Genomic DNA, 12,125 nt, shown 5'->3' on the forward strand with positions numbered 1-12,125 from the left:
AGATGTTCTCCTCCGCCCAGAGAGGTCATATCCCATTGTTGCAGGCCACGCATCATTATCAATTGCAATTGTTTACACCGTTAACATTTCAATGTATACGTCCAGCGCATCTCTCTGTTTGAGTGTATGGTTCTCTGTGAGACTATGCGTCTCTACATGAGTCTATGAAACTCTGTGTGAGTCTATGGGTCTCTGTGCGAGTCTATGGGTCTCTGTGCGAGCCTATGGATATCTGTGTGAGTCTACGGGTCTCTATGTCAGTCTTTGAAACTCGAGGTTAGTCTATGGGACTGTGTCTATGAAACTCTAGGTGCGTCTATGGATCTCTGTGTGAGTCTATGGAACTGTAGGTGAGTCTGGGTCTCTGTGCGAGTCTATGGGTCTCTGTGTGAGTCTATGGAACTGTAGGTGAGTCTGGGTATCTGTGTGAGTCTATAAAACTCGGAGTGAGTCTGGGTCTCTGTGTGAGTCTACGGGTCTCTATGTGAGTCTATGGCTCTCTGTACATCTCTATAAAGCGAAGGAGAAGCAGGAAGTTGGGAGCACGGATGTCTGGGGGGGGGGGGGAGAGTTCCAAGTGATTGCATTGTGGGGTAGCTCCCTCGCTCTCTTCATCGTCGCGCGAGACTTTCTGTGCAAGCCGCGTGTTTACAGAAGCACGCGGTCACCCAACCACGTCGATATATCGGCAATATCCTTTATCGGTATCTCCATCAGTGATTCATACCGAGTTGTCGGACAACCATCACCGACTCACGTAGGACAACCACATTCTTCATCTAGTCAATTACAAACGACACACTGACATCACCTACTCACGCATAACTTCGGTACTATATTCATCTTTGCGTCTAGTGCCATTGCGATCTCACAGTCTTCACCCAGACAAAGATCCCCTATAGAGTCTCAACAGCCGGTAGGAGCAAGTGCTGTTAGCGAGTAGCACCTATGAAGGCTGGCAAGGCACACGAGGATGTGAGTGGCCAGCACCACACCTGGCTGACTTTGTCTCCTCAGTGGAGATGGTTACACTCCGCACCACGTAGTAATTTGAGGCTGAGTCGACCTAGGGGAGGCCCAGGACGGATCCATTTTGGTAGTCGTTGCTGGTGTTGGCCGTGAGCGGGAACCAAACTCGGGGTTTGTAGCGAACCGCTAACCGCTGCACTGCACACTGCCCACAAATCGTCTTCACCATCATCATCATCATCATTTACTCATCGACAGCGATGCAATTGTCATCAAGATTGTAACTCGACTTTATCGCCATCATCAACATAACGCTCTTCTGCATTGTAATCACCGTGAATGCGATCACCGGCACCACCTTCATCATCACCTTCATCACCACCTTCATCATCACCATCATCACCACCATCATCATTATCATCACCATCATCACCACCTTCATCATTATCATCACCACCATCTCGATTTAAAGCTTTCGTGACTGCAGGGATTCATCTTCTTGGTTCTTTCGGTAAAGTCACGTAGAATGGAAATAATAAAATAACAAAATAAAACATAATAACATAATTCTCACGTTTCGGTCACAACGCATGCGTTGTGGCCGAAACGTCGTGAGAATTATTTAATTTTATTATTTCCATTCTACCTGACTTTACCGAAAGAACCAAGAAGATGAATCACCACCATCATCATCTCCAGCGCCCACCATCGCAGCTTGTTATCTCTGCCCCCCCCCACTCGTATTCTGTGCCGAGACAGAGTGGGGTGCCCCCGGGGGGGGGGGGCTCTCAAGTGGGGTGCCCCCGGGGGGGGGGCTCTCAAGTGGGGTGCCACTGAGGGGGGCTTCCGACGGACGCAGTCTGCACCGCCCGTCACTTCTCGTCCACTCTCTGCACGAAGCCCTGGGTCCCGTTCAGCAGAAGCGTCTCTCCTGCACGGGGAGAGAAGGGAGGAGAGATGGGGGGGGGGGGATGAGCGAGAGGAAAGAGGGGAGAGAGGGGAGAGAGGGGGGAGCCGGGTGTGAGGGTGGGGGTGCGAGTGGTGGGGGGGGGAGTCGGGTTGCCTTGCTCACCGCTCGTGAAGAAATGCGTCGCTCCCTTGCAGCTGACAATGCACGGCAGCCCGTACTCACGAGCCACCACCGCTCCTGCGCACACACACGCACACACACACGCACGCGCACACACGCGTACCCACACACACACACGCACGAACACACGCGTACCCACACACACACGCACGAACACACGCGTACCCACACACACACACGCGTACCCACACACACGCGTACCCACACACACACGCACACACACGCGTACCCACACACACGCGTACCCACACACACACGCACACACACGCGTATCCACACACGCGGGCGACACGCACGGATCGTGGTCAGATCCGAGGCGACGGCCTGCAGATGCACTGCGGTCACGGCGCTGAGACGACTGCCGCTTTGTGGCGTCGTCTCACGCAAGCGCTGGACAGCAGAGAGGCGCCGCTGCCTCTGCTCAAGCCGCACATCGTTGAGAGGAGAGCCAACACTGTGGTGGTGGTGGTGGTGACTGTGCCGGCTGAAGCAAGTGCGGGGCCTGTAGCATGATGTTATAAAGGGGCCCTTAATAAAAAAAAACACTTAAACATTATAACACAATCTTTTTTACTTGCATAGTAAAGTAATTGTATTTTTTTATTTGCTATACAGCCAGATAATACGACAAATCGCTAACCTTAAACACCCAGTCGTTCGTAAAAGTTGAAGGGGGTATAGTACTATAGTAATAGAGCAAGTGCAGAATCACTGAACCGGAGTTGATAGCTTGAAAGCATTTAGCGCGGGGCGCTTGACAGTGCGGGGCCCGTAGCTACTACACGTGTAGTAGCTAAACATGCAGCTACTACACGTGTGTAGTAGCTACTACACATGTAGTAGCTACTACACACGTGTAGCTATTACACACATGTAGCTGCTACACACATGTAGCTGCTACACACATGCAGCGGCTACACATGCAGCTACTACACATGCAGCTACTACACGTGTCGTAGATAGGTTCAAAGAAAAAGTGATTTGTTATTTTTTTGTCATTTCCTTTGAACCTATCTACTACCTACGTGACTTTACCGAAAGACCCAAAGAATATGAATTCCTGCAGTCACGAAAGCTTTAAGTCGAGATTTAACTTATTTTTGTCTTCAGTTTGTTGTCCCCCCACCGCACCTCCTATAAGCACGTCTGGCTACGTAAGGTGCGAAAGAAGTTCAACATACATTCGTGCACAACCAACTGGGGGGTGGGGGGTAGGGGGGGGCATCGCCGCCATCCAGGCAGCTGCTGCCGCCTGCCGCTGGCAGGGAGAGAGTGCGGCGGGCCGGGGAGGCGGTCGTCACTCACGCGGCGAGCGAGATGTGGCCATGTCGACGCGGGGCTCCGTCAGCACCCACGGGGTCGTTGTTTGCGCGATGGGAAGTCAACGCCGCCGCCGCCGCCGCCGCCGCCGCCGCCTGTGGGGCATTTCTTTGCGGTCGTTCCGGGCCGCCGTGGTGGCTAGGAGATGTCAACTACCTCGCTTGGTACGCAGGAGGTCGTGGGTACCCAGACGCCTGCTGCTGTATATTTGGAGTTTGTGGTGTCTCTCTCTCCCCGTGGTCGTGTGGATTTTTCTGGGTCCTCGGGTTTTTCCCTCCACATTTAGAATGAACGTCACCACGTGTTAAGAGAATTCGGCTGCTGCTGTACATTTCCACACGATGACGCCACTTGGTTGAGCTATGACACGTGATGGCCATGTGGCTTGTGAAAAAGAGCCACATAGCTCTGAATATTCTCAGGAGCTGAATATTCTCAGAATGTGAATATGTATTTATACTGGAGGAATCCGATGAGCTATGAAGCTCTTTTTAACCCGCCCCCCCCCCCACAACTCACCGTGAGAGAGGAGCCCCCCCAGCTCAGTGACAAGGCCCCCTAGGAGGGGGAAGTATGGACTCCAGCCGATGTCGGTGCTGGTGACGATGAGGATGTCCCCGCGCTGGATGGAGCTCGCTCCGGACAGGGAGCGCACCACGCGAGCCGGCCCACTCACAGTACCCTGGCTGATTGGCAGTCCTGCAGCACAACGCAGCACAGCAGCACACCGCTAACACCACAGCATGCACCACACCGCAGCACACACCACACACAGCACACACCACACACACACCACACACACACAGCACACACCAGACACACAGCACACACACACCACACACACAGCACACCGCAGCACACAGCACACCGCTAATACCAGGCTATGTGGATGCCTGCACAGCACCACTGTAGCCAGCACTCACACCACGCATCATGCTGCGTTGGTGTGACGGTGTGGTGATGGTGATATTGTTGGGAATATTCATGGCGATGTTGATGACAATGGTGATGTTGATGGTGACCATAACGATGTTGATGTCGATGGTGATCATGATGATGATATTGACGGAAATTTTGATATTGATGTGATGGTGATGATATTGATTTGTTGATATTAATGTGATGGTGTTGACGTGTTGATTTTGATGTGTTCATGTTGATGTGTTGACGTGTTGATGGTGATGACGATGTTGATGTATTGATGGTGATGATGATGTTGATGTTATGATGATGTATGCGTGGCGATGACGATGTTGATGTCTTAATGGTGATGACGACGATGACGTTGATGTGTCGATGACGACGTTGATGGTGATGTGTCGATGACGACGTTGATGGTGATGACGACGATGACGTTGATGTGTCGATGACGATATTGATGCGTCCACGTGGTTGTGCTGACAATGCCCCCCTCCCCACCCGTGAGGCTCTGCCCCCCAGCACGCTCCGTCCCCTCCCAGCTCGCCACGGGACGCGGCTTGGCGACGCTGATCTCCGGGAAATTCAACGACATCTGCAGGGCGAGCGCCCTGCGCCTCCTCTGGGCTCTATGGGGACACGGGGGGGAGCGGGGGGGGGGGGCGCTCAGAGGTCAGAGCGATGCTGAGCCGACAACCACATCCAGAGCCGCAGTGGCCGGGTGGTTGGCGCTGTTCGCCGCTCTCTCGCGGCTCGAAGACAGGATCAGATTCTCTTGAGAAGAATCGGAATGTTGATTCGTCCTGGAGAAATCCGATGAGCTATGAAGCTCTTTTGCACAGGTCTGTATCAGAGGGGGGCGGGTCAGAAAGTCACAACGACAAGCGAGCGGAGTGTTGGCTAGGAGATGTTGACTCCCTCGCCTGGTGTGCAGAAGGTCCTGGGGGCTTCGATGCCAACCCTGACTCCTGCTGCTGCTGTTTGTTCGGAGTTTGCGGTGTCTCTCTGCCCGTGGCTGCATGGGTGTTTTTCTCCGGGTCTTCTGGATTTTTTTTTTAGTAAGAACGTAATCAACCAGGTGGGGTGTTGACTGTTGTGTTGGCCAACTCTCTGTGTTGCATCGCATTATATTTCCAAGTTTACTAGGTTTGTTTTCTCATTCATTTCTACCTGATGATGGTTGCTTGTGTTGCAATCGAAACGTCGCGTTCTATTATTATTACATTACATTTATTTCTACGTGACTTCACCGAAAGAACCAAACAAGAGAAAAGTGATCGAAGCGACAAACGGCGTCTCACTTGACGACGAGGTTGGGCGGCCGCTCGTTGAGAACGGTGGCGATCTCCGCGTGCGTCAGGAAGAAGAGGAGGTCGTCGTCCGGCAGGAAGCCCTGCGAGGCGAGGCGGGAGGGGGGGAGTGAGAATGGGCACGCGTGCTACCACCCCCCGTCTTTCCACTGGTGCATTACGAGCAGAGCCAGCACGGTTCGGGTAGTTTTAACTCCCACCCGCTACTTTCTAAGCCGCAGCGTCGCGGTGGCTATGAGATGTTAACTGCCTCGCCTGGTATCCAGGAGGTCGTGGGTTCGATCCCGACTCTGGAGTTGTGGTGTCTCTCTCCCCGTGGTCGCGTGGAGTTTTGTCCGGGTTCTCCGGTTTTTCCCTCCACACTTAGAGGATTTGGCTGCTGTAAATGCCCACGCGATGATAAGCCACGTGCTTGAGCCATGATTTGTGGCCAGGTCGCTTCTGAAACAGAGCTATAAAGCTAAGTGGGGCTTCCCTGGTAAAATACACAGAGTAAAAAAATTGTTAGCAGTGCTGGCGGTGGTGGTGGTGTAATGATGATGGCGGTGGTGTAATGATGATGGTGGTGTAATGATGATGGTGGTGGTGTAATGATGGTGGTGGTGGTGGTGTAATGATAATGATGGTGGTGGTGGTGTAATGATGATGATGGTGGTGGTGGTGTAATGATGATGATGGTGGTAGTGGTGTAATGATGATGATGGTGGTGGTGGTGTAATGATGATGATGGTAGTGGTGTAATGATGATGATGATGGTGGTGGTGGTGGTGTAATAATAATGATGATGGTGGTGGTGGTGTAATAATGATGGCGGTGGTGGTGGTGTAATAATAATGATGGTGGTGGTGGTGTAATGATGATGATGGTGGTAGTGGTGTAATGATGATGATGGTGGTGTAATGATGATGATGGTGGTGGTGTAATAATAATGATGGTGGTGGTGGTGTAATGATGATGATGGTGGTGGTGTAATGATGATGATGATAATGGTGGTGGTGGTGTAATAATAATGATGGTGGTGGTGGTGGTGTAATAATGATGGTGGTGGTGGTGTAATTGCAAAGACGATGGTGGAGGTGCTTGTCTTAGTCGTGTGACTTGGGGGCCGAGCAGGGCCAGGGGGCGGGGCTAGGGGCGTGTATCTTCGTGCGCGCGACTCAAACTCGGTGTCCCCCCCCCCCCGCGTCTCCACTCGTTCACCGCTCGCTCGCTCACCTCCAGTCGCATGGCCCTGGCCAGCTGCCAGTATGCGGACTTGAACTCGTCGTTCACCTTGATGGCGATAGACTTGCCCTGCTCCCGGTCCGCCACGGCACGGCGAGCCCGGGGCAGGACCCACGACAGTATCCGCCTGGGGGGGGGGGGGGGCACGTGGGGGGGGGGCACGGGGGGGGGGGCACGGGGGGGGGGGGCACGGGGTAGATAACGGGGGAATAGGGGACAGGGAGACATTGAGGCAGAGGCACGGGGATGCGGGGGAGGCGAGGATGCACGGGGCTACAGGGACATGAGGACATAAGGGTACGGGGACAGACACAGGGGTACGGAGACACGGGGACAGGGGGACACGGAGACACGGAGGTCACGGGGACATGGAGACACGGGGACACGGAGACACAGAGACACGGGGACACAGGGACACGGGGACACGGGGACACGGAGACACGGAGACACGAGGACACGGGGACACGGGGACACTGAAACACGAGGACACGGAGACACGGAGACACGGAGGTGACGGGGACACGGAGACACGGGGACACGGGGACACGGGGACACGGAGACACGGAGACACGGAGACGCGGGGACACGAGGACACTGAGACACTGAGACACGGAGACACGGGGACACTGAGACACAGGGACACGAGGACACGGGGACACACGTGAGGACACAGCACTGGCCTAACCTGCCCACGGCCGACACGGGAGATCTAAGGCGAGCGACGGCTTCGTGGACCCCCACGTCTCCCTTGTGCGTCGCCTGGAGGCCCTGGGGGCGCTGGGGGCCCTGGGGGCCCTGGAGGCCCTGGGGGCAGAGCAGCGCGGCCTGCAGCGCCGCGACGATGGTGCTGGGGTCGCTGGCCCACGACTTCTCCCTGAACTCGGCCTTCGTCGCGGGGGGAGGGGAGGGGAGGGGGACGGGCATCTAAACCGATTGTGGGCTTCCCCTAGGTCGACTCGGCCTTAAGTGACACAGGATGACGCGCACGGATGCTCTCACCCCCCGGAGTGCGTCAGCGCAGACGTCACGTGAGCACACACACACACAACGACATCGCCTGGTGCGGTGCGTAGTAAACATCGCCACTGGGGATACAAAGGCGGCCGGGCGTGGTGCTGGTCACCCACCCCCTCGTGTGCCACAGTGCCGGCCTTCATAGGCGATACTCGCTAACAGCACTTGCCCCAACAGCTTGCGAATACCATAATGGGGATCTTTGTTTTTTGTATGGAGTGGCAGTGTCGCGGTTAATGCGCTGAGAATCTGCCAACGACCCAAGTTCCTGCTCACGGAAAACAACAACATCAATCGTGGGCTTCGCCTAGGTTGACTCGGCCTGAAAGGACACGATGGAGACGCCCTCACCTCCCGGAGACAGCGGTGGCCGTGCTTCTCCAGAAAGGCGCGGAACTTGGCTCCCGCGTCCCCACTCGGCTCCGTGCGCAGCCACTCCGCGGCGTCCTGCACACAGGCGCCACCGTGGCCATGAGATGTTGACTACCTCGCCTGGTGCACAGGACGCCGTGGCCATGAGATGTTGACTACCTCGCCTGGTGCACAGGACGCCGTGGCGATGAGATGTTGACTACCTCGCCTGGTGCACAGGACGCCGTGGCGATGAGATGTTGACTACCTCGCCTGGTGCACAGGACGTCGTGGCGATGAGATGTTGACTACCTCGCCTGGTGCACAGGACGCCGTGGCGATGAGATGTTGACTACCTCGCCTGGTGCACAGGACGCCGTGGCCATGAGATGTTGACTACCTCGCCTGGTGCACAGGACGTTGTGGCCATGAGATGTTGACTACCTCGCCTGGTGCACAGGACGTCGTGGCCATGAGATGTTGACTACCTCGCCTGGTGCACAGGACGTTGTGGCCATGAGATGTTGACTACCTCGCCTGGTGCACAGGACGTCGTGGCCATGAGATGTTGACTACCTCGCCTGGTGCACAGGACGTCGTGGCGATGAGATGTTGACTACCTCGCCTGGTGCACAGGACGTTGTGGCCATGAGATGTTGACTACCTCGCCTGGTGCACAGGACGTCGTGGCCATGAGATGTTGACTACCTCGCCTGGTGCACAGGACGTCGTGGCGATGAGATGTTGACTACTTCGCCTGGTGCACAGGACACCGTGGGTTCGATCCCGACCCTGATGATGTCTGCTGTACATTTGGAGTTTGCGTGTCTCTCTCTCTCTGTGGTCTCGCTCTACTCCCCTCCACGCAGTCTGCTTCAGCAGCCAAAGCGTTCTGTTGAAGTCCTCACTCAACTCTTAGGCTTTTTCGGTAAAGTCACGTAAGTAAAAAAATTAATTAAATTAAAAAAAGTAATAATAGAAATAAGATAAAATAATAAATCACGACGTTTCGGAGGCAACACAAGTCTCCGTCATCAGGTGGGACCGTCACAGCTAGATTTACTGTATCAAGTGAGGCTTTTATTTTATTTCTATTATTACTTTTATTAATTATAATTTTATCTTTTTTACCGACGTGACTTTACCGAAAAAACCTAAGAGTATGAATCCTTGCAGTCACGAAAGCTTCAAATCTACCCTCACTCAACTTCCGCTCAGTAGGAGGACAGAGAACCATAGACTCACACAGAGACCCATAGACTCACACAGAGAGCCATAGACTCACACAGAGACCCATAGACTCACACAGAGAGCCATAGACTCACACAGAGACCCATAGATTCACACATAGATCCATAGACTCACACAGAGACCCATAGACTCACACAGAGAGCTATGACTGACTGCCGCTTTCTCTCTTATAAATAAATTCGCCGCACTGTTCCTGTCCAGCGTCTCGCAATGCGGTCGCAGTTGGACTCTCTGCCAATGCTTGCGGCCTTCTGCTTTGTTGAATGTGGCGGCCCCCCTCGTGGCAGAGGGGGCTGCGGTCCTCACCTTGACGTCCAGAGCCCCAAACTCCTGTTCCTGGCCCTGCTGTCGGATAGCCGCACTCATAGCCTGCACGGAGAGGCAGGGCAGCACAGTGCAACATCGTCATCGTCGTGGGGAGCGGCGGTGCAGCGGTTAGCGCCATGCTGCGCTACAAACCCGACGACCCGAGGTCGATTCCCGCTCAAGGCAAATACCGGTGACGATTATCTGAACCGGTCCTGGGCCTCCCGTAGGTCAACTCAGCCTCAAATGAATACCTGTTGTTGTGTGTAAACATCGTCACTGGGAAGACAAAGGTGGCCGGGCGTGGTGCTGGCCACCGACCCGGCTTGTGTGGCTTACCGGCCTTCACAGGTACTACTTGCGAAGTCTATGAAGGCGATACGGGGGATATTTGTCTTATCATCATCACTACCATCATCACTACCATCATCATCGCCATGAGCTAGGGTCTATCCACTGTTAGATGAAGGTGACATGGCCGAGCGGTAGCGGGGTTTGCCGCTTCAGGCAGACGTTGGCGGTTCGAGCCCAGCGGCTGCCCTGGTTAATGCCGCGACGCCTTTACCTGAATGTGACCGCGCCTCAAAGCTACAATCACATGAAGCATTCAGTTCACAGCCCCCCTTGTCAATCCACTGCTGCACGAGGACCTCCCCATGCCTCGTCGGTCACGGGGGTTGTTTGACCATACTTCACCACGCAGGTCGGTGCGGGTCAGCAAAAGGGAGGATCGAGAAATCGTTCGAAGAAGTCAGGCCAGAGAGAGAGAGGGCGGCTCCCTCGAGACCTCCCGCCAGCGGAGGCCCCTTCCCGCAGCGGTGGAGTGAGGGAGCAATTGCAGGGCTGCACCATTATCCACCTTTACCTCCACTGGGAGAGATGGGCACAAGTCTGCTTGCTAACATTACAGATCTAGGCTCAGGTAACAGTGGGCCAGGCCAGGCAGGCCCATGCCAGGCCGGCGGCATGGTCTGGGAGAGTCACCTCGATGGCGGTGGGCATGTCGGCCGACACGACGTCCGGACAAGAGCTGAAGAGCATCGCCACGTCGGAGAAGTGCTCGCTGGTCCAGCCTGGCAACGCGGCGGGAGAGAGTCGTCACGAGGGAGTGCTGGACTAAGTGAGTGGTGGACTGTGTGAGTGGTGGACTGAGTGAGTGGTGGACTGAGTGAGTGGTGGACTGAGTGGTGGACTGAGTGGTGGACTGAGTGAGTGGTGGACTGAGTGAGTGGTGGACTGAGTGGTGGACTGAGTGGTGGACTGAGTGAGTGGTGGACTGAGTGGTGGACTGAGTGAGTGGTGGACTGTGCGAGTGGTGGACTGAGTGAGTGGTGGACTGAGTGGTGGATTGAGTGATGGACTGAGTGAGTGGTGGACTGTGCGAGTGGTGGACTGAGTGAGTGGTGGACTGAGTGAGTGGTGGACTGTGCGAGTGGTGGACTGAGTGGTGGACTGTGCGAGTGGTGGACTGAGTGGTGGACTGTGTGAATGGTGGACTGTATGCAGCGTACTTGGTTTTCCCTGAGCAAGGATGGACATGAGGATGATGCTCCATGAGCCCGAGCAGGAGCTTGCCGTGATGGTGGTTGACCACGACTGCAGTCACTCGCACACAGAGACGAGTGTGCACGCACACACAGACACACGCAGACAGACAAAGATCCCCCCTTGTGTGAGCTCGGTGTTTTACACCGCACCAGGTTCTCATTTGAGACCTCGGGGAGGCCCAGGGCCGGTTCAGATAATTGTCACTGGTTTTGGCCGTGAGCAGGAATCGAACTCGGAGAGCTCGGTTCGTCGTGCAGCGCACTAAGCACTGCACACACGCACAATGACAAAGATCGCCTGCAGCTTTACCGGACTGTAGGGGCAAGTGCTGTTAGCGAGCACCTATGAAGGCCGGAACGGTACACAATGGGGTGGGTGGCCAGCACCACGCCTGACCGCCTTTGTCTCCCCCGTGGCCATATTTACACACTGCACCAGGTACCCATTTGAGGCTGAGTCGACCTAGGGGAGGCCCAGGACCGGTTCAGATAATCGCCACCAGTGTTGGCCGCGAGCGGGAATCGAACCCGGGTGGCCAGGTTCGTAGCGCAGCGTAGCGCTAACCGCTACACAACCGCTCCCCACACACACACAGTCACACACATACACACCCACATACACACACCCACACACACACGTACACTCACCCACATCAACCCACCCACACACATAGGTACACACACCCACACACACACGTACACACACGTACACACACGCACACACACACGTACACACACGCACAGACACGTACACACACGTAGACACACACACACCCACACACACACGCACACACGTACCCACACACACACGTACACACACACACC

General features: G+C 55.1%; 1 protein-coding gene across 1 annotated transcript in view; it reads right to left on the bottom strand.

The window, feature by feature from the left end:
• Positions 1-677: 677 nt before the first annotated feature.
• Positions 678-12,125, bottom strand: part of LOC133357820 (uncharacterized) — a 41,784-nt gene continuing 30,336 nt past the window's right edge. Inside the window, exons 26-36 of the mRNA XM_061575961.1 lie at positions 11,265-11,349; positions 10,738-10,826; positions 9,754-9,816; positions 8,197-8,292; positions 7,517-7,716; positions 6,823-6,958; positions 5,599-5,690; positions 4,799-4,926; positions 3,899-4,078; positions 2,042-2,116; positions 678-1,900 (exon numbers count right to left, since the gene is read on the bottom strand). Of these exons, the coding sequence (XP_061431945.1) occupies positions 1,842-1,900; positions 2,042-2,116; positions 3,899-4,078; positions 4,799-4,926; positions 5,599-5,690; positions 6,823-6,958; positions 7,517-7,716; positions 8,197-8,292; positions 9,754-9,816; positions 10,738-10,826; positions 11,265-11,349 (1,203 nt within the window). The 3' untranslated portion in view covers positions 678-1,841. The remainder of the gene's footprint in view (positions 1,901-2,041; positions 2,117-3,898; positions 4,079-4,798; positions 4,927-5,598; positions 5,691-6,822; positions 6,959-7,516; positions 7,717-8,196; positions 8,293-9,753; positions 9,817-10,737; positions 10,827-11,264; positions 11,350-12,125) is intronic.

This window comes from Lethenteron reissneri, chromosome 60 (genome assembly GCF_015708825.2).
Source record: "Lethenteron reissneri isolate LAM-NWPU_2019-01 chromosome 60, ASM1570882v1, whole genome shotgun sequence".
NCBI classification, from domain to species: Eukaryota; Metazoa; Chordata; class Hyperoartia; order Petromyzontiformes; family Petromyzontidae; genus Lethenteron; species Lethenteron reissneri.